At 35.2% G+C, this 21476-nt stretch overlaps 3 protein-coding genes across 4 annotated transcripts; 1 reads left to right on the top strand and 2 right to left on the bottom strand.

Annotated features, from left to right (window-relative positions):
- Nucleotides 1-15: 15 nt before the first annotated feature.
- Nucleotides 16-4449, bottom strand: LOC132616583 (thioredoxin-like protein HCF164, chloroplastic). The gene is made up of 4 exons (XM_060331088.1): nt 4166-4449; nt 3077-3292; nt 690-793; nt 16-547 (listed from the first exon to the last, which is right to left on the bottom strand). Exons 1-4 carry the CDS (start codon nt 4361-4363, stop codon nt 265-267), a joined length of 801 nt encoding a protein of 266 aa, XP_060187071.1. The 5' UTR covers nt 4364-4449; the 3' UTR covers nt 16-264.
- A 4313-nt stretch (nt 4450-8762) lies between these two features.
- On the top strand, nt 8763-16010 carry LOC132617437 (trigger factor-like protein TIG, Chloroplastic). The gene is made up of 13 exons (XM_060332440.1): nt 8763-9187; nt 10360-10443; nt 10781-10909; nt 11171-11259; nt 12016-12199; nt 12479-12569; nt 12750-12904; nt 13751-13843; nt 13954-14046; nt 14798-14878; nt 14963-15112; nt 15275-15370; nt 15560-16010. Exons 1-13 carry the CDS (start codon nt 8897-8899, stop codon nt 15635-15637), a joined length of 1614 nt encoding a protein of 537 aa, XP_060188423.1. The 5' UTR covers nt 8763-8896; the 3' UTR covers nt 15638-16010.
- A 258-nt stretch (nt 16011-16268) lies between these two features.
- On the bottom strand, nt 16269-20719 carry LOC132617438 (phosphatidate cytidylyltransferase 3-like). 2 transcript variants are annotated; one of them, XM_060332441.1, is made up of 11 exons: nt 20388-20719; nt 19395-19627; nt 19158-19309; nt 18848-18989; nt 18488-18644; nt 17644-17691; nt 17479-17562; nt 16912-17040; nt 16770-16826; nt 16537-16617; nt 16269-16421 (listed from the first exon to the last, which is right to left on the bottom strand). In XM_060332441.1, exons 1-11 carry the CDS (start codon nt 20457-20459, stop codon nt 16332-16334), a joined length of 1245 nt encoding a protein of 414 aa, XP_060188424.1. In that variant the 5' UTR covers nt 20460-20719; the 3' UTR covers nt 16269-16331. The 2 variants fall into 2 exon arrangements, with proteins under 2 accessions (XP_060188424.1, XP_060188425.1); XM_060332442.1 differs by having other exon boundaries at nt 20391-20719.
- Between the last annotated feature and the right edge of the window lie 757 nt (nt 20720-21476).

Here is a 21476-nt window from a genome sequence, read left to right as displayed (position 1 = left end):
GCTTCTGGTGAAAATAAAGAGACTTTCAGCTTCTGCTTATTGGTACCATTTGATATCAAAACTTGATGCATTTTTGTGTGAGAGTTGGCTGCTCAACAATGTTATGCAGTACTCGCATACATTCTTATATACAAAGAAGTGCACAAAAATAATGCCAAAATTACAAACCAGTGAGTGGTTTTTGTTACTCCCTTTCTCTTTGCAAATGCAAGTCTTGCAACAATTAATGACAGTTTGAGCAATATATCTCCGTGTGACTGAGCTCTAACCATGGCTTCTCGGATCAGAAACTTGATGAACCTTGCGATTTTCAGCACTTGTATATTGTCCCACAGCGCGAGCATAAGGTATTGATTCTTCTCCTCGTGCAAGGGCATCCACATTCTCAAGCAAATACTTTCTTGGAAGGCGGCCGACAACATTACCTTCCTCATTTCCATTTTTATCCAGGAATGCAAAATGAGGAATACCCTCAACTCCAAACTCATCAAGCTCTTGTTCCCACTTCGTGTTATCCACATTCAACATAACAAAATTCACGCGGTCCCTGCATTAACAGCATGGAATTTCTTAGCATGAATGGCTAACTTACTATTGGAAAAATGGAAATCTCACTCAAAGATAATACTATTATAGTAAAAGGAAAAAAGGTTGGATTATTAGTGATCGATAACAACAAAAAGATTTACTTGTACTGTTGTTCAACTTTATAGACATCTGGAGCTAATTCTCGACAAACTTCACACCAATCTGCATAGAATTCTACAACAGTAGGCTTTCCATTGTTAAGAGCCTGCATGGGAAGAGATCAAATTTAAAATCAAATATAGAAACAGAAACCATAACAAAGAAACTATAGTTGAAACGACTCAATAATGTACATATCTATGACTTAGGAGCCGTTTGGACATGATTTCATCTCATGAGATGAAATCATGTTTGGACATGCAATTTGAATTTCTTAAGTTGCAGCTTTTTTTATAAACATAAAAATCTCACAAGTTGTGAAAATCATCAAAATTTTCCCAATTCTTATACACTCTTACCAAATGTGTAAATCATAGTTCATAATAAAATTAATACGTTACTAGAAGGCCTTTCTAAAAAATACAACATCAATTGATCAAACTTTAGTTTAATAAAAAGGAAAATTTAACATGAATAGTAAAATAACTACTCTTTAATATAATCCTCCCACATGATAAGAACAATATATCTACCAACTTATGGTTGGTAAACATGATTGGTAAATATATCTACCAACTTATGGGTCTTTTTTTACAAAATATAAACATGTGGGTCAAATTTTATATTTATATTTTTTGAAATCATGATTTCAAATCCCAAATCATACCTTTTTGGATGATTTGGGATTTCATCTCATGAGATGAAATCAAAGATGAAATCGCATGTCCAAACACTGATTTCATCTAATAATTTCATCTCATGAGATGAAATCGCATGTCCAAACGCCTACTCAGAGGACATAATAAAAAAGACTATCGGTTAGCTTACATTTATTTGGTTAGGGTAGGGGTTTGATAGTTATCTGATTATGCAGAAATAGAGTACTGTCAACTAAGTAGCATGAAGCAAAGGAGAAAACAGCTTCAGTGTTATCAGCTAACAATTATACCAGCTTCCAAAAATAAATCACAAGACCGACAATTCAATTACCGGGGCGTTAGGATATGAATCATATGATTGTGGGAGCATGAGATGTACTCTAGGCTATGTCATAACTATCAATATAGTTAACTTGTAGTTGTGCTTATCTGTGTGAACTAATTATCCCTCTGATCTGATTTGAATTATGTACTTATCGACATTTACTTTAGCATAAAAGCAAAATCTTGAGAAGACCGACTTAACTTTTGCTCTAATTTACATGCATAAACCTCATGCTGGAGGGCACTCTCTCATGGCTAGTACAAAAGCGACTAGATTCCCGCTCTGTCACTTTATATTAGTACATAAGAATCACAGCTCTGTTTACTTATCCAAAAAAGAAAAAGCTGAACTTCTGTTAATGCTTAACGAGGGCTAGTGCGTATGAAGCTGACTATAGTCCTTTGCTTCCGGAGTCGCAGAATTTCAATTGATATAAAAAGTGTTAAGTGAGCTTCATGTCCCTCTTAATCGGCCACCTACAAACTTTTCTGATAACATTGGGGCACTATGAATCTCATCAAATCCAGTCTCTCACTCTAGGATCAAACATTAAATCATTTTATCCGAGAGAAGGTAGCTCGTGGCCAGCTCAATGTCCATCATTTTTCTTTCTCATCATTAGCTTGCTGACACATTAACGAAACCACTATCTATCTGCAGAGTTTCTTAACACAAAATCTAATATGTGCCTTCCCTAGTTGACTCAGATGGGCACCAGTAGAGAGTTATTGGGTATTTCATATTATTATCGCCTTGTAACTGTCTATGTGAAGCAAAACATTTCCATCAGTACAAATAAATCACCTATTACCTTTATTTGGTGATAAGCTTCCTAGAATCTTCAACAATATCTTATAAATTAAACGAAAAAGGGCCAAAATAGCCCCTGTACTTTATGCCGAGGGGCACTTTTACCCTCCGTTAATAATTGGGCTGTTTTTTGCCCCTGCCGTTACCAAAAGTGGCATTTTTTCCCTTTCAGCTAAGGGATTCTTAAAAAAATAAAAAATTCAAAAATCATATGGGAAAGGGCAAAAGTGTTCTCTCCATATAGTTTAGCAGCAATTTTGGCACTAAACTATACGGATAAAACACTTTTGCCCTTTTCTGTAAGAGTTTTTGAATTTCTTTTTTATATATTCTATTAGCTGAAAGGGCAGGGGCAAAAAACAGGTCAACTAGTAGCGGAGGAAAAACCCCTCGGCTTAAAGTACAAGGGCAATTTTGGCCCTTTTCCCTAAATTAAACCAAAAGCAAAATACTCCTATATATCCTCTTTAAGAGAAAAAAACACCAATTGCAAGTCCATCCAATGGTAGAATACATAAATCTACAGGTCCTACCAACATATGAACACAACAAAACAAATTATCATAAGAAACGATGGTCATGCTTGTACACTAACCTCTTCATACGGCAGTGCTACATCCGTGATATCCTTCAAAGAAGGAATACCTAAATCTAGTCTTTGCGAAGAGAAAAGTCCAAGTGCTGCAAGGACAGACACTAGGGCTACCCGCCGATTAAAGTCTCTGGTTGGATATTCAGGACCAGAAGACGGAGCAGAGACTTCAGCTTTACTACTCTCAGTGTCAACACTTGGCTCTGTTGACGACTCCTCCTGTACAGCAGACATTTATCTGAACCATCAGAGCCTAACCCAAAGTATTGCCATCAAATTTATGTACCTATATCAACTTGAAGATTAGATTGCACTACTAGCTTTACTTTCTATATAAATGTTTCATCTCAGCAACAAAACCTCAAACGCTGCAAAGTTGATATGAAAGGACTTGAGTTATTTCTTTTTGCGCAGCAGATTATACAGGAAACTTTAAGAAAGATGAGAGTTTCACATATAAGCAGGTATGGTTGTGAATTGTTAACACTATTTCTTCCTTTGCATGAAGTAATAAGTGAATCAACAAATCTTTTTCTTTCCTTTAGTGGTCAATTAACAACACTATTCATAAACGCTTCCCTCAAAAAGGGCGGAGCTAACTGCAGTGGCGAAGCCAGGAATTTCACTAAGGGCCCTCAAGATTAATATATATATCTATAGAAAGTAATTCTTTTACTTCTATACACAATATTATTTTATATATACATAGTATAATTTTTCGACTAAAGGTATTCAACTCACCCCCGTTCAGTCTATGTAGCTATATACTGTATATCCAAAGTGAAAATGATTTTTTTACGTATATATAGTAGATATTAAATACCCTTTGCTTCTTGGTATGTTTATGTCTTTATATTTTGAATCCAGTTAGTAAAAATTATGGTTCCGCCACTGCCCTCAATACACAGTTTTTGACCCAAAAAAGGTCCATTAATAAAAGGGGTTGCTCAATTTCTTCCTTGTTCAATCACACTAAACAAAAGATATAATTTTTAACTTGACAAAGCTGCAAACCTTTGGTCCACTACTCACACATCCAAATAAAGCTTAAGGGGTTTGATGAAAACAATAAAGAAAGTGAAAAGATTAAACCTTTACTGCATATTCAGATGGGTCGGAGTTTGGTTGGCAACAATCGCCTGTTTTGGGGTCGGGTTGGCAGTATATTCTTTGATACTTGAGAATATTCTTCAGCTGATAATTGGAAGGTTTCATAAAGTGCAAAGTTTGATGGGTTCGAAAATGAATAGGCCTGTGGATTCCAATGGAACTAGAGGCTACCCGAGCCATGGTGAATCAACAACTACTACCTTTTTGCTTCTGTAATTTGGACAATCTTGGCTGTGTTATGTAAAGACTGTGAGTTAGTGGACATAGATGCTTGTTTTTGTAGATTTTTGTGTTACTTGTGTTGACCATGCGAAACGACGTCGTTTAAGTTTTTCCTTTCAAATTACTCAATGGTATAATACTTGTCAAAATAAAAAAGGTATTTTTTAAAAGATACTGCTACTTCATTTTACAATTTTATTGTTGTTATTTTCCTCTCAATTATGCTTTTATGACATTTTTAGCCAAGAATCTATCGAAAACGATCTTTCTATTTCACAGAGGTAGGGATAAAATGTGTGACCATCCTACATTAGGTATGTTGTTTTTGTTGTTGTTGTTATTGTGGATATGTAAATATAGTTAAAGCGAGGAAAATTGTCACGACCCAACCCCATGGGCCGCAACTAGTGCCCGAGCTGGACACCCAAACGTACTCACTTACCAGAATCGGCGTACACTGACTTATACAGCTACAAAGATCATATGTCGCCTTAAGCGGTCACATATATCATACATATTATACAAAAGCCACCCAGGCTGTCGTAAAACATATCGCCCAAAATATTTACATACATATTCACACGTACGAGCCGTTAAGGCTGTCATAGCGTATGGAGTCGCTTAAGAAGCATATCACACAGACATAACCAAACAATAACGACCCATGACCCACATACATGTCTACACGCCTCTAACAAAGACAACAGAATCATATGACGGGACAGGGCCCCGCCGTACCCCTACATAGTCATGTATACGTAAATATGTACAAAAGAAAGATCTGTACCAAAAGTATGGGCTCCGGAACGAGGGAGCTCTTCAACATAACAAAATGGATGTCCTAAGCTGACGGACCACTCACATGCACGTCTATACCTGCGGGCATGAAACGCAGCACCCGAAGAAAAGGGGTCAGTACGGAATATGTACCAAGTATGTAAGGCATGGAATACAGAAAACAGAAACATAACCGGAACAACGGTACAAAAAGTAAGTACATTAGTCAGAATACCAAGGTGCTTATTTTTCGAACGTAAATCATGCATACCGATGTCATATGTCAGAAAAAGTACCGAAAATGAGCAAATCATCCAGAGTACCAAAATACTTACTTTCCAAACACAGATCATGCGTGCCGACATCATACGTTATCATATACATATACATATAACCGATCCATGTGTAATATGATAGTGCCGAGGAACGTACGGCCCGATCCATGTGTAATATGATAGTGCCGAGGAACGTACGACCCGATCCATGTGTAATATGATAGTGCCGAGGAACGTACGGCCCGATCCATATATAACATATTAGTGCCGAGGAACGTACGGCCCGATCCATATATAACATATTAGTGCCGAGGAACGTACGACCCGATCCATATATATATTATATTGCTGCGGAACGTGCAGCCCGATCCATATATATAACATACTGCTGCGGAACGTGCAGCCCGATCCATACATATATTATACTGATGCGGAACGTGCAGCCCGATCCATACATATATTATACTGTTGCGGAAGTGCAACCCGATCCATACATATATTATACTGTTGCGGAACGTGCAGCCCGATCCATACATATATATTATAACATAACATATTAGTGCCGAGTTTAACATAGTGCGCACAACGACATAACCGGCCCGAGACTCGGCGAACGATATAACAATAGTGCGCACGAGCAGAGTAGTGAGAAGCCATATGCATATAAGTCAATTCTGAGACTCGATGGACAAGTACACTTACCGACACCTGAAGGCTCAGAAACAAGTTTCGGGTCAATCCGACTTAGTGTAAGAAAGTTATGGGCGTTTGAAGTACAGAACCTTCTACGAACGTTTCAGAAGCCATTTTTGGAATATCAAAGCAACAATCATGTTAGGTACCTTTCGAATATCGCTATGGATCAAATCAGATAGAGCTTTTGGAACCATATGTACGTATCAAAATGTATCAAAGACTCGATGGAATAATCAATCGTGCTATCATTTGAAAACTAAGACATTAGTCATATCAATTATCTCTCGAATGTCATTCGGAAACATATCAACTAGATCTTCGGACATCATAGGTAGGCATCAAAACCATATGAAACAGCTTATGGAAATCAAGAACGTTAGCCATCCTAGTGGCTCTAAGAACAGGAGTTTCTTTGAAATCATACATATACTTTGTCATGTTGGTCTCACAAAGATCATGCCAAAAGAAAGAAAGGGTAAGCCTTACATACCTTGCCCGCTTTCTACGCTAATCCGAACTTAAGTCTTTGGCTTCGCAAGATCTACAACAATATTCATACATACCAAACATTAGCCATAATACTTAAGAGTCCAATTCTACCAACACTTTATTTACAGAAATTTCGGTAGCATTTCCCCTGTGAATACAACAACCCCGAGAATTCAACTCGGCCAAAAATACAACAACAAATCCGAGAATTTAACTCGGCCAAATTGTCAACAACAACACCAACAATTATTCTAACAATATCCACAATCCATTCAAAACGCATACTATCATTAGCAACTTCTTTCTACAAACTTCGACGGCGTTTCATTTATGTTCAATTCATAATTGCCCACATATTCAAGTACTAATCCGAAACCATTTAAACAATATTCAAGAACACTTCAAGCAATCCGCATAATATCCAAACAATCTAACTAATACTCCATTCCACCCGAAACTTTCCAAATGCAACAACAACAACACATTTTCTCCTTTCCAATTCATGAACTACACCAACAATTCACACACTAACAACATTATTTTTCCATATATACAAGAAGACTATATTCAAATCACATTAACTTCTAAAACAACTCTCCAACCATTACAACTTCACTAGAATCATTAAACTTTCATTCTCATCATAGAACTCATGACAACAACAACCAAAACACTAAGTAAAATAATTGGTTCATCATTTCTACATAGCACCCATATACACGGCCACAACCTATATTCATATTTTCATGAATTTCACCCATTTTCTACATACTACAACATACACAATCATCCATAACATATAAAAGAAGATTAATTCTTACCTTTTTTCCTCAACTTCTCACTTGGCTATGATTATGAACTTGCAACAAAGAGAGGTCTTCTTGCTCTAACAATTATACCACGTTAAAGAGGACCTTCAAATTAGTGGGAATACTAGCAGAAAATATTTTTTTGGATCAAAATTGAAGGCTCCAATTTTTGCTCTTCTTGGTCGAATGGCCCTTTATTTTTTTGGTCTTCCTCAAGCTTCTTGAGTCTTCTTAAGTGAAGATGAAAAACATGATGAATTGGTCTTCTTTTGGTCTTATTTATTAAACCTCCATGTGGGCCTAAGCCCATTCCATGTTGCACGGCCCACTTGGCCTTTTTGTGCAAGACTATTATTTTGTATTTTGTCTTGCAATTCATAATTTTTTTTTCCAAATTCCGAATTTGCCCTTAGCTTTCCTCCGTATTTCTATGAGTCATCTTGCGAATTTCCCTTTTTACCCCTAGTCATTCTTAATATTTCCACATCAAAATTTTCATAAGCAACTTGTGTGTTAAACAAGATAAAAAATATAGTCTTGCTCTTAACTTCCCGCAATTATCTTGAATTATCCGAATGTACAAAATGCGGGATATAACAAAAATACAAAATGAGAGGCTTATGATCAGGGGCGGATTTAGACAAGTGTGGCAAAAAATTACAGTGTGTATATATATAAGGTGGATATTCTATGCTACACATATGTAAGTTTTGAATATCCGAAACAAACTCAAAAGGTTATCTTAAGTGATTCCATCTCAGTGAAAATCTTAAATCTGCCACTGCTTATCAAAATTTATTTACACTTATTAAAGAGTGTAAAATTTACTTTTCTTATTTCTTTTAATTACGTAATTAAACAAACTGTGAGCACTTATATATAATTAGCTTTTTAGGTAGTTTAAGTTTGCTTATAAAAACTAAATTGGTTGAAAATTTGCACATATGATATAATGTGAAGTTAGTACAAGTTACAACCTTCCAACTCCCATTTTTTTTTTTATAACCTTGGTGTCCCCAGAATAGTCGTACTTTAATTAATATATTAAATATTTTTTGTCTGCCGGTATAGGTATCAAATAATTGTATCTAGCAAAGTTTAAAAAAAGTATATTTTTTTTATTTAAATTTGAATCTGAAATCTCATAATTCTGGATCAATTCCTTGACCACTAAGCCGGTTTTAGGCAAGTCAAATAGTTTTTCTATTACTGTTCTTTTCAACTAATTTAGAGTTTTTTTTTAATTGAGAAACAATGTGATTTAAGTACTTCTCATGAAAATGTAATGTCATACATTTTAAATAAAAGATAGGACTATACTTTTTTACTCTCACCTTATCCTACTTTGGAAATTGCTTCATAGGAGACAGGGAGTGTTATCTTCAAGTACATCATCATCAGTATTCAGTTCTGCATTTTATTTTATCTCAGAACTGAAAAAAAAAATGGCAACTCCGATTTCCATCCAATTCAATCCCTCAATTCTCTCATTTCCATCAAATCCTTCACAATCTATCAATACAAAAGCACAATTCTTTCAATCCAATGATAAATTATTGCTCAAACAAAAAAACAATTCATCTTCCCGCCAATTTCTTCAACAACAAGTTTCATTGCACCAATTATCTTCAGCTAGATTTGTAGTGTCAGCAGCAGCAACAGGTGTTGTTGATACAGTTGAAGATAAACTTCCAGCTGATATTCATGTTACTGAAACCCAAGAACCCAATTCCAGAGTAAGCTAATTTGTTTTTGTTATTGGATCTTTTTTATTTTTGCTTTCTTTTTTCAACCCCATGTTTTAATTCTTCACAAAGGTTTGATTTTTCGTGATAGTTTTCTAACTTAGTGACAACTCAGCATTGGTGGAACTAGAATATGCTTATGGGTTTGGCCTAAGTCAGTAGCTTGGTTCATAGCCTATATATGTCTTAAGAAATCCATTGAATATGTATAAATATATATATGTCTTAAACCATTGAATTTGTATAAATTATTACAGAGTAATTTAGAATTCAGTGAGTTAAAAGAACTAGAATTCCGAACCCATAAGGTTCAAATCCTAGCTCCGCCCTACAAGGGTAAGCCATTTGTTCTCTTTCTAGGTCCTTTTTTGCTTTCTTTTTCAAACTCTTCACAAAGGTTTGATTTTTTGTACTCACTCTGTTCGTGTCAGTTTTCCCTTGTGGAGAGTCAGAAAATATGAACTTTGACAAACCATTTTAAAATGTACTTGAGAAGAATTGCAACTTATATAGTACTTTTCATATAATCTTTGTATATTTAAATATTAGTTTTAATATATTGAGTTGATATAATTTAATTTAGATTCGAAGATTAATCAATTTGACTCTTGATAAGCCAAAAGTGTCACATGAATTGGGAATAAGATAGTAACAACTTTCGAGCCTATAGACAAGTTTCTTTATTTTCTTTTTTCAACTTCAAATTTGTATTGGATTCTTATCTTGTGCATTATTGGTATTCTTTCTGAATGAACTTTTGTTTGCATATTTGTCAGCTACTTGCTAGGTCTTTGTATCTTTCCTGCAAAATTGGCAGGTTTTATCTTCATCAAATTCAAACAGTAGCTATTGGCAATAGTTAAAGAGTCTGAAGACTCAGAATTTCCTGATTTTTGTCTTCTGTTGCAAATTGAATGTATGATAACTAAAAAAAGTATAAAATGCATTCCTATAGTTAAAAATGGATTATGGATCCATTACAAAGTGCTCCCAGTACATCCAGAAAAAGTCAAATTTGGGAATAAGAGTTTAGCTTGATCCTATCTATAGTAATGAAGTATCCAAAGGATTGAACGGTCATATGTTTCTTTGCTTTAATTTCTCAAATGAAGAGTGTCATTATCACGTCCATCATATAACTTCAATTATTTCCTTTTCCGCAGGTCAGGTTGACTGTAGAAATTCCAACTGTTGTATGCGAGGATTGCTATAGAAGTATCATAAAAGAGTTCATGAAACGTTCAAAGGTGCTAGACGAGAACCTTTTCTAATTTATTACTATTGCCTACGAGTTGGGTGCCACACTCTATTTTGAAGCTAATTTATTGCCTTGAGGAGAAGACTATGACCTTATGATTGTTCATGAATGTTGTTACATATGTTTTGAAAATTTTCATCTTATACTGGATATCAATTCTTATTTTCCATGATCCATATCATTTACTGAGTATGATTTAGAATTCCATGTTAAATACTAGCAAAGTGCCTTCCTTTGAATCTGTTCCATCTCTAAATTCTAATTTACAGCTGTTATTGAAAGGAATTGAAGTATTTGGTCATATACTATTTGATTTACATGTTCAGGTTCCTGGATTTCGTCCTGGGAAGAATGTTCCAGAAGATATCCTCCTTGGCTTTATCGGGAAGCAAAATGTTCAAAAAGCTGCAGTTGAAGCTATTCTGAAAAGAACACTTCCACATGCCATGTCTTCGGTGCGTCATGCTATTTTTACCATTTATTAATCTTGTATTAGTTTAAGCTTCTCATCAATGTTGGAATCAGGAATAAATAGAATGCCGGGCCAAAGTAGTGTCAGTGAATAGAGTTTTGGCAGTTCTAGGAAGTATTTTTTGCATCTTGCTTTGCAAATATTTGATTGCTTATTAGTAATTATAGGGAAATTACATTGTTCTAATGAGCTTTCGACTTTTTTTGTTTGCTAACTTTGATGCATGCATGCTGTTAAACTGTAGGTTACTGGAAAGGCGTTTGAAGACTCTATCCGCATTGTGACCAAATTTGAGGACATGGAAAAGACTTACCTGTCTACGAATACCTTGAGGTTTGTTAAACACTCAAAAGTGGAAATAGTTGGTAACTTTATTTTCCACAGCTACTGATTTTTTCTGCTAAAATTGAGTGTTTCTTGATCTAGAGTTGATAAAATGACAAAATTGGTCCCTTATCTTTGATGGTAGGTTCGAAGTAGTCCCTTAAGTAGCACCTAAGCAGTTTTGGTCCTTTTAAGTTTGCTTAAAGTGAGCACTTTTGATCTCCGTATGATACTTACCAAAGATTACTAAATTTAACCAAAACTGTGAAAATAAAAAATATTTAATGGGAAACACACATTTGAAAGTATAATTTTTGCAGTTCATATTATTTTTGGTATATTTCTAGAGTCTAGTCTAACTTTTCGAGGTGCAACTTCTGTTATTTTTTATCTATTTTTGTGCCTGGTGCAGTTGTTTATGTTGCAGCTTCTGGTATTTTGATGAAAATTTCTGGTGTTTCTGGTTAAATCATCTTCTTTTGTCACAGTTCGGTAAATATCTTACAGAGGCCAAATTGCTCACTTTTGACAAACTTAAAGGACCAAAACTGCCCAGGTGATAGAGTTGCTAGTTCCTATGAAACACTTCTTTAAAATTGAAAGTTGAGAAGAGTTTGATCTAGTTAAATATTAGTACAGTATCTACAGCCTTTGGGAAGATATGTCACTTTCAGATTCTGGTCAACTTGACAAAATCGTATATGCTGTGGCCTATTGCCATGAAAAGGGAGGCAGTTCTTGACCTGTTATTACTGATGGTTATAGGTATGATGTGGTTGTTGATGTGGCTCCTGAAATCAAGTGGAAACCTGACGATGCATACAAGAATCTTAAGGTGGTTGTTGAGCTTGACAGTGATATGGATGCTCAGCGAGTTTCAGAAAAAGAGTTTATAAAGCGCCACAAGTCTCTCGGTGCATTGAAAATTGTTACTGACAGGGGTTTACAGGTATCCCAGTCCTCAGATAATACTGTTTACAAGAATATATTCAATAAAAGTTGTTTCTTCTTCCTAGCATACTCAATTACAAAGTATTGATCATATCGGTGTTGCTTTGTCCAATTTCTGTGCATTTGGCGTAAACTTTGGAGGTTAAAGTCCAGAGATAAACATAAATGTTAACTGTTCAAAAAAAAAAAAAAAGTCCAGAGACAAACATAAGCAATTGAGACGGATTTTCTTTTATGCATAATATTTGTTTACCATGAGTGTCCAAAAAAATTCCAGGTTGGTGATGTTGCAGTGATTGACGTAACAGCAACTTCGATTGAGCAGGATGGATCAGATGCTAAAAGCATACCAGCTGCAGAGAGTAAAGGTCTAGTATTTCTTTGATAAATTATTTGTAATCAAATTGCTGTCTACCAAGTAGGTTTTTACTTTCTTCTGTGAATTATATGACTGAAGTTTTTCAAGTTCCAATTGCTCGAACTTTTGGATTACGTAAGTTGCTTCTCTTGAGTGTTTGAGCTGATTGTATTCTGTATCTATGGTTCAGGTTTCAATTTTGATACAGAAGAGGGAGATAATGTCCTTCCCGGTTTTCGTGATGCAATTATTGGTATTAAACGTGGTGAAACAAAGTCATTCCCTTTGGTATTTCCAGACTCATGGAAACAAGAAGATCTTCGTGGTGTTCATGCTCAATTCACTGTGAGTTCCTATGCCACTTGATAAAAGAATTCAAGTGAAGTCAATGTCATGTAAATAGTAATGTTTTCTTTAATATTCTATCATCTCACTTTCCTTCTAGACAAGATTTCCTTCTCTCCTTTGGTGCATTCCCTGTCTCGCTGCCCCATGTTATTGTCAGCTACTAATACTACTACAACAACAACAGCAATAACGCCTCAGTCCAAGACAAGCTGGGGTTGGTCTTATGTAGGGGTGACAAATAGGCGGGTCAAAACCGGCTGAGTTAATAAATGGGTTGGGCTAAAATGGGCTAAAAGCGGGTCATAACCCAACCCACCCAATTTCTACGAAGTTTTATTTTCTTTGTTTGTTCTTTTATAATTTCTTAAGTACCTAAACAAACTATGTTTTCCTTTGTTATGACTACATACAACATATCAGATGGAAAAATGTCTTTTTGAAAATATTTTGACAAGGTTTCTCATGGATCAATTCTTTGTACAGGTTTGGGGGGTCATGTTTTCATGGGCTAATTTTGCCACCCTAATCATATGAATCCGTAACTATAGAGAAGAACTGCATAATCTTACTGGTCATTTGAAATCGATTTGTAATCTAGTTTTGAATTTTTAACTCTTAGCTGTGGGACATTTTCCCCTCATCTGAATAAGGATTTCCCTTGGTGTTTCCAAGCAATTCCTCGACCTTTAAGGCTGATTGGTCGGGATTTTTTTCTGAGATCACTTCAAGTTTTTCACTTTTTTGTCGAATTAGGTGGATGGGGGAAGAAACCTGTTTGTAGATGATTAATACGTACGATTAAGCTTCTTAATTTAAGTCCTCCTTTCTGTTTTTTTTCATCAGGTTGATTGTAAAGAACTGTTCTACAGAGATTTGCCCGAGTTGAATGACTCGATTGCTGAAAAGCTTCTTCCAGGATGCAGCTCCATTGAGGAGGTGAAAACTACTATTTTTCTCATACGTTCAGAGGCTTACAGGAAAAAAATTTATTTTCCTGAATCACATAATAGTTGAGGAAATTAAATTTTCTGTTACATAATTTACAGGTCAAGCAAGCATTGCTACAAAGATGTCGCGAAGTTGAACAGGCAGCTAAAGACCAAGCAACTGATAATGCCATCCTTGACCAGCTATACAAGGTTTCTTTACATTTCCTTTCTACTATTCAGCAGTCGCATATATATAGCAAATAAAAACGTGCAACCCGTACTGGCCCATGTGTTGTTTGATTGGCAAGTTTCTTCTCATCAGCCAATTCTTGCAAATCACAAGCGGGTTGGGCTGAATTTGGGCGGGTCAAACTAAGGTGAGTTAATAAATGGGCGGCTTATTGACCCGCCCAAAAGTAACTTGGGCTTAAATGGGCTAAAAGGTGGGTTATAACCCAACCCGCCCAACTCTCAACTCTTATTAAGTTTTAATTTCTTTGTTTGTTTTTTTATAAAATTTCTAGTACCTAATAAAACTATTTTTTTCATTTTTAGGGCTATATATAACTATCAAATAAGAAACAGTATCTTTTTCAAAATATTTTGACAAGATTACTCACGGGTCAACTTTTTTATTTTTTTTTAAATTACAAAGGGGGTAGGCGAAGGGGAAATGGGGGAGGCGATTATAATGTGGGGATTCGAACCCTCACCAACAAGGTGAAAGTTCAGGTAGCCAACCAACTAAGTTACTAAATCCCTACCATGGGTCAATTTGGGATACATATCTGCCTAATTTTTTGATGGGCTGACATAGGCTGAGCTAATAAATGGGCAGGTCAATGACCAGCCCAAATTTGGGCTTCATGGACTAATTTTGTCACCCCAACCTACATGTATTAGATTATTGTTAATTAACCTTTTTTAGTCTGAGTTTATGACATTGTCTCTTATTCTCTAGATGGTTGATGTTGAAATTCCTCAATCTCTCTTCCAAGAGCAAGGGAGAGAACTCTATGGAGCTCAACTTTTACAATTGCAGGTCAGATCCGCATTGACCAATCAGTTGTCTGTCCATTTATAGACTTCTATGCATGCTCTGATCTAAATTATTATCTTTGTTTAGGCAAATATGAAACTGAACGAACAGCAGCTGGCATCGTTATCAAGCCCAAGGGCCGTGAATGAGTTCCTTGAAACACAAAAAGAAAATATAACAAGTATCGTAAAGCAAAATTTAGCTGTCGGTGACATATTTACACGTGAAAATTTGCAGGTACATTCTTTATGTGATATATTATCCACCTATCAAAATATCCTTAATCATTTTTTTGCTAATTTTAATGCTTTAGTATTTTCTTCTATTTGGCCCTTTAAAGTTTCTAAAAACTATTACTACTAGGTTTACTGTTCATTAGTCATTTCCTGGACTTTGCAGTTTTCAACAGAGGAGTTAGTGAAGGAGGTTCAAAACTCAATTCAAGAATTCCAACAGCATCAACAGGAGTACGATGAGGACCGAGTTAAGCAACAGGTTGGAACTTAACTGAATCATCTGACAATTACCTGTTAAATATTGTTGACTACAGAATCTCAAGCGATTTAATCATAATAGGGACACGGAAACTATTTTAACAAAAAGTACACAAGTTTAAGCAAGTCTTATGTTGGTTCTCCATATTAAGAAAATTGCATAGTCTGATGGCGCTTGACTATTAACTAGGTACAAGAGGTACTTGAAGGGGCTAAAGTACTTGAATGGCTAAGGGAAAATGCAGAGATTCAGTACATAACTAGGTGAAAAGACATAGATGTTCAATCTTCAAAGAAGGGATAAATTTTGACTTATTTTGATGCTTCTGAGAACTCTGTGACCAAATGATCAAACAATATCGGCAACTGATGCGGCGAAATGCTTCAAGCGAGTTTCAAACTTACAGTGCTGCCCGATAGTTGGGTTGGGTTGAAGGAGCTTCTCAAAATCCGAGCATCTTTTTTGAACGGATGCAATTTCCAGGATGATGAATCGTCCTGATTTCCATATTGCATTCTAAAAAGTCACCGTTTTAAAGTTGGTGAACTGAAAATACATGTATTTTGAGAGGCAATCCAAAGCTGTTTATTTGTATACATTTGCACCGATTCATTATTAATTCAAACCTTCCTTTTACCTAGTCTGAGCGTACTTATGCTTGGTTTTTTTTGTTTTTTTTTTTTAATTTTTTTTGTTTTTTTGTTTTTTTACTTTTTTTACTTTTTTTTTTTAATATATATATACTTGTGCTTGTTAGATTATGCGATTAAGCAATTTATGTATCTGCCAGTATCTGGCACCCCATATTATTTAAGGTTGATCTTGGCAAGTAAGCATACTAATCACAGTAAATCGGTGCAAAACTTTCTCGGACAATAGAGTTTAAGAAGAGAGACTGTGCAGAAAGGGACACCCCTGATCTCAACCAATAAGAAATACTTCGTGCAAAATTGATAACACTTCAATAATTTTCCATCTGCCTCTGCCTAAAAATCTGGCCTAGCCTATAGTAAAGTGCTTTCTGATCCTCAAAGTTGAGATTCCTTACTATCTGCAATAGACAGAGAATTCAGTTATAGATAAATTATCCACAGGGTATTCAAGATCTTCCATTAGTTTACTTCTTTTATCATTAGCAGCTGTTGATCATAGAATCAATTATTTACCTGATCTAAAATCATGTCAACAGAGTAGTCTTGAGGAACAAATGACTGGTAGTAAATGTAGACAAATATTGCCATCACCATCTGCACATACATAACACAGCCTTACCTTAGCTTACACATTTTTGACCTTCAAATTAGAGAAAGTAATTTGGGGTCCACAAAAACAATCAAGTAAATGCTTCAACTCTCTTATCATGTTAGCAAACATTTTAAGGTGAACCAAAACATTTTACCTGGCAATCCATTCTATCAGTGAAACCGCCGTGTCCAGGAATATAGTAGCCAAAATCCTGGACGATTCGACGTAAATGGAGGAAATAAGTGACTAAAAAGTACAAAGATAATATTCAATTTCCAAAAAAGAACTGTACAGACCTTGATATTAAAGGCTCTCTTGAAACCACTAGCAAAAAATCCTCCAAACGGAGCGATTATAGATGCAAATAAACCTAGGCATAAAGCATGCCATTGCACTGGAAGTATTGATATCTCCTTCAGAGGTAACTGTAAGATTTCACTAAATGACAGTAATGAGTATGTAAGTTCTGTAAGCAACAGAGCAATTTCAAGTTAAATGTAGAGAGCTAGCTGAGGAAGTTTATGACATTTGCTTAGTCCTAGATGAGGGACTATCAGTACAATTTTGTAGAATTGTGTTTTCACAAAACTGATGATGACATCACTTGAGCTTAAATGAAACAGACGTGACAATTCATATAGCGACCCTAACTTGTCTGGGACTGAGGCCTAGTTTCGTAATTTTAATTTTCGTAAAAGAGGGAACTTCAGTTGATATACATTCCAGCAAAGCTATTGGTGGGAGATAGCAAGTACCCAGTACCTGTTGAATCAGTCGAGGCGTACGCAAGCAGGCCCAAATACCACAATATCGAAAAAAAAATTCATAATTTTTACAGAAAGGAATTAGTGATGCAGACTCACCCATCGAAGCGATCCAGCTATAGAATAGTATTCTGGCTTGAATAGAGGACCAGGATCACACTGAAGCCAACCAGTCGATAGATCCTGTATTTACTTTTTTAGATTAGTGATCATCGAGAATTGTACTCGATATCTTTCTTTAACTTGATAGATAAAATATCTCACCTTTCTTGGACATGTCAACCATTGGAAACGTCCGAGGACATTTGCAAACTGCATAGAAGCTGAAAATTTCAATTCTACAAAACTCACATTTTGTTAGAGTAGTTTACATTAAAAATTCTGTGTATGCACTTTGTAGAAAGAGGAGGGAAGATCAAGCAGCAAGCCAAACACCACCTAAACACATGCGATACAACCAAATGAATAGATATAAACATTTTTAATCTCATGAGAAGTCAACTACCTAGCATAGAAGCTTAAAGAATCAAAATACCTGGATTTAAGCAAGTATATACAACAACTAAAAGCAGTGGAACAAGAACAGAACAAGCTAAGTCCTGCGTCCGTTACCAATAGCCTGTTTGGCCAAGCTTCCAGAATCTGCTTTCTTTGAAATAGTATTTTTTTTGACAGAAGTGCTTTTCGGAAACTACTTTGGGAGATTAGCAGTTTGACTAATCAAATTGAAAAACACTTTTGTCAATATTAGAACATCAATTTGTGCGGCCAAGGTTCCAAAAGTGCTTGACTAATCAAATTGAAAAATACTTTTGTCAATATTAGAACATCAATTTGTGCGGCCAAGGTTCCAAAAGTGCTTCTGGGAAAACCTAATTTTTTTTCAGGTTCTAAAAAACAACTGCTGCTACTGTTTTTTCCCGAACGCTTGGTCAAACACCTCAACTCTCTAAATTAATCACTTTTCACTACGCATAAGCTTGGCAAACAGGCCTCGAGTCTTGGATATAATGACAAAAACTACTTCCACCTCGACCAAGTGTAAGAAAAATTATCAGTTGGCCAAAAAAAAAAAAGCATTTGGAAGTCCTGAAAAGGTGGCACTGACCAAGAAAGCTGTTATCATGGTGGCAATAGATGCTCCAATGAAGCCTTCCCATGTCTTCTTTGGAGACAGCTTGATTAAAGGCGTCTTACCAAAGAAAAAACCGAAGAAATAAGCTGCTACATCGTTCATAGCTATAAGTGATGCTGGAAGAAGGAACCTGCAACAGTTGAATTAAATGTTTATGCACTCTACAGTAAACAAAACAATCAAATTCCACGATAATTAACATATCTCTACCAAAAAAATTGATAGTTCATGCATCTTTTTCAATTGATATAAACCAAAGGAGCATTTAGTTAATGCATAAACAGGAGTAAACAATTTGTATATCATCACATATCGACTTCCTGAGTTTATTACCAGAAAATGCCTTCAAATATGTTGGCAACAGTAAAAGAGGATTGAGTGAAGACCACAAATAGAATCATGTGCGTCCATGCATACTGACCAAATTGATACTTGTACGTCTTCTTCTTTAACGTTAGTATGAACCAAACAAGTCCTACAAATACAAATGAGCATCATATAACCCGCTAAAAAGCTTGTGATAAAGAATAGGTATCAAAGAAATTTGTTATCCCAAGTGATGAGTGAAATTACAAGGCTATAAAAGGCAGATTGTAGAAATCAAAATTTATTATATCGAACTGTTTTAGGAAGATGAACAAACCTGCAATATAAAGAAAATAGCAAAAGAACATCTGATACATTATGACCTTGCTTACTAGCTTATGGGAGAATTGATCTATAGTTGCAGTATTCACAAGCTGTTGGCTTAGTATGCGTCCATATACAAACAACATGCCCGTGAAGAAAAAGTACCTGATCGTACAATATAAAATGCATACTCTCTAGTTATATTTGAGTTGTCAAAATCATAGTTAATTAAGAACAGGGGAATTCTTACCAATTTAGTAGCCTAAATCCAGGTAGACACCTTTCTTCATCCGTTCGTCTAAGTAGATTGAACAGCTCGGAGGTCATGATGATTTGGATGACAACGACCATTGCACAAATATACAGATGACCCAAGTATAGTATGATGATGATGCCTATAAGCATCCATAGAGAAGAATACGTGCGAATCCACATAGTTCTATATTTGTTTTGATCATCTAATTTGCTTAGCACGGGAAATATCTGAAATGCAAGAACCGCGATCAACTTCTCTAACCAAATTAAATAACCACAAAAACATAGCAGAGTAAAAGTCATGATCTTCCATCTAATCAGCTTATTAGATTAAATCAGTAGTGGCCTCCCAAATCTAATTCATATCTCCTCGCCAATAAGATTTATGGGAAAACGAAAAAGAAACAGAAGGTAACATAAGCAGGGCATTTAGCTTAGCAGTGGTAATCATAATGAGATCAATTTAGCTATACTATCATATACTAACAAATTTTAGCAATATGTTGCCTTCAGTTAAAGGACACTTAACACGGAGTGCAAAAGGAAGACAATTGGCAAATCTTAGTTGTGGAAGATTCATCAAAAGCAACATTTTAAGGCTACTATTGCAACATTGTTGAGTTTTTAGCATCTAAATTTATCAGCAGAGCTACAACTTACAAGCAATCCAGATATGTACAATCAGTACCTCCTAAAACCACGATGATAAGTTAAGACACTCAGTGTCCCTTAAAATAAGCTCTCACATTTTAATTGCTTCTCTTCTTGTTCTTTTGATTAGTCACTTTTTTTCTTTTTTGAAGAATTAACGTAAATAGTCGCCCACTCAACCACCTAAATCAAACATAGCCGGCAAATGTATAATATATGTACAATATGCGTATAAGTATGTATAATAAATGGTATAATCTACGCATACCGGCTAGTAAAGTAAACAGTAAATCTGTCTGCTATTTGTGTAAAGAAAAAATCAAAGAAGTTGCTATACCACCTCCTGCGTCCGTCTACGCCGAATTCGAGTAGGTGTTGATGGTGATGAAGGCATCATATGCTCCTGCATTTTTTAATAAATTCTTCTTCTGCCTTCTTTCTCAAACAAATGATATATTAATTATGAACAAATCAAGAAACTAAACGAAATATTTGTAAAGCGATATGCAGAATGAAGCTGTAACGCTGAGGTGATCACTTGTGTAAGTTAATTAGTCACAGAGTTAGTTGTTAATTTCTTGGAATCACAAGCTACGTGAAAATTAATTAAACCAGTTTTAGATCATGAAAAATGGCGATCTCTAGTTGCTAATCTATCGCTAAGGTGTAATGAAATACATTTGAGCATAAATTTTTTTAACGAAATGATAGCCCTTTGTGAAAAAACTTTGTCCGCTTCAATTGCCTGTTACTGTTGGTCTTTTCATAGCCACGTGGCACTCCATCCAAGAAATAAAAGAAGGGATTTTTCGCTAAACTATATAAGTATCTTTAGTATTTACTCCGTCAAACCCAATTTATGTGATATTTTCGTTTTTCAATAGTCAATTTGATTAAATTTTAAAGCTAAATTTGATTAGATTAACTTAATATTTAAGATTAAAATTTATATATTTGAAAACTACATGAAAAATACTATAAGTTGCATCTTTTCTCATATCAATTTGGTGAAAAAATACATTTTAAAATATTAGTCAAAATTCATGCAGTTTGAATCTCGGAAAGCGAAAAACATCACATAAATTATAATAGAGGGAGTATATATTTTGCTGTCTTTTGCAAATAAAATTAAAAAGAAATATAAAACAAGGTAGTAACCATAGTCAGGAAGGTAAATTGCTAAATTAGTTAAACCTAGCTTCGCAAAATTTTAATTATTGAATATGAAACTCTTTCAACTATATAGAGAAAATATTAAAATAAATTAGGATAGATGATTGGAAAATGACAAATAAAGCTGGACTAAGCATAACATAATAATCTCAAAATGCAGGTAGCAATGCATCCCAAGCAAGTTCGATCGTGCATTCACGTGAAACATAGTATCTTATTTCGCTTTCGGTGCCTGTCTGGTAAGAATTAATTT

Source organism: Lycium barbarum, chromosome 11 (assembly GCF_019175385.1).
Source record: "Lycium barbarum isolate Lr01 chromosome 11, ASM1917538v2, whole genome shotgun sequence".
NCBI classification, from domain to species: domain Eukaryota; kingdom Viridiplantae; phylum Streptophyta; class Magnoliopsida; order Solanales; family Solanaceae; genus Lycium; species Lycium barbarum.
Note: the sequence above shows the minus strand (reverse complement) of the source record. Positions and strands in the feature narration are given on the sequence as shown.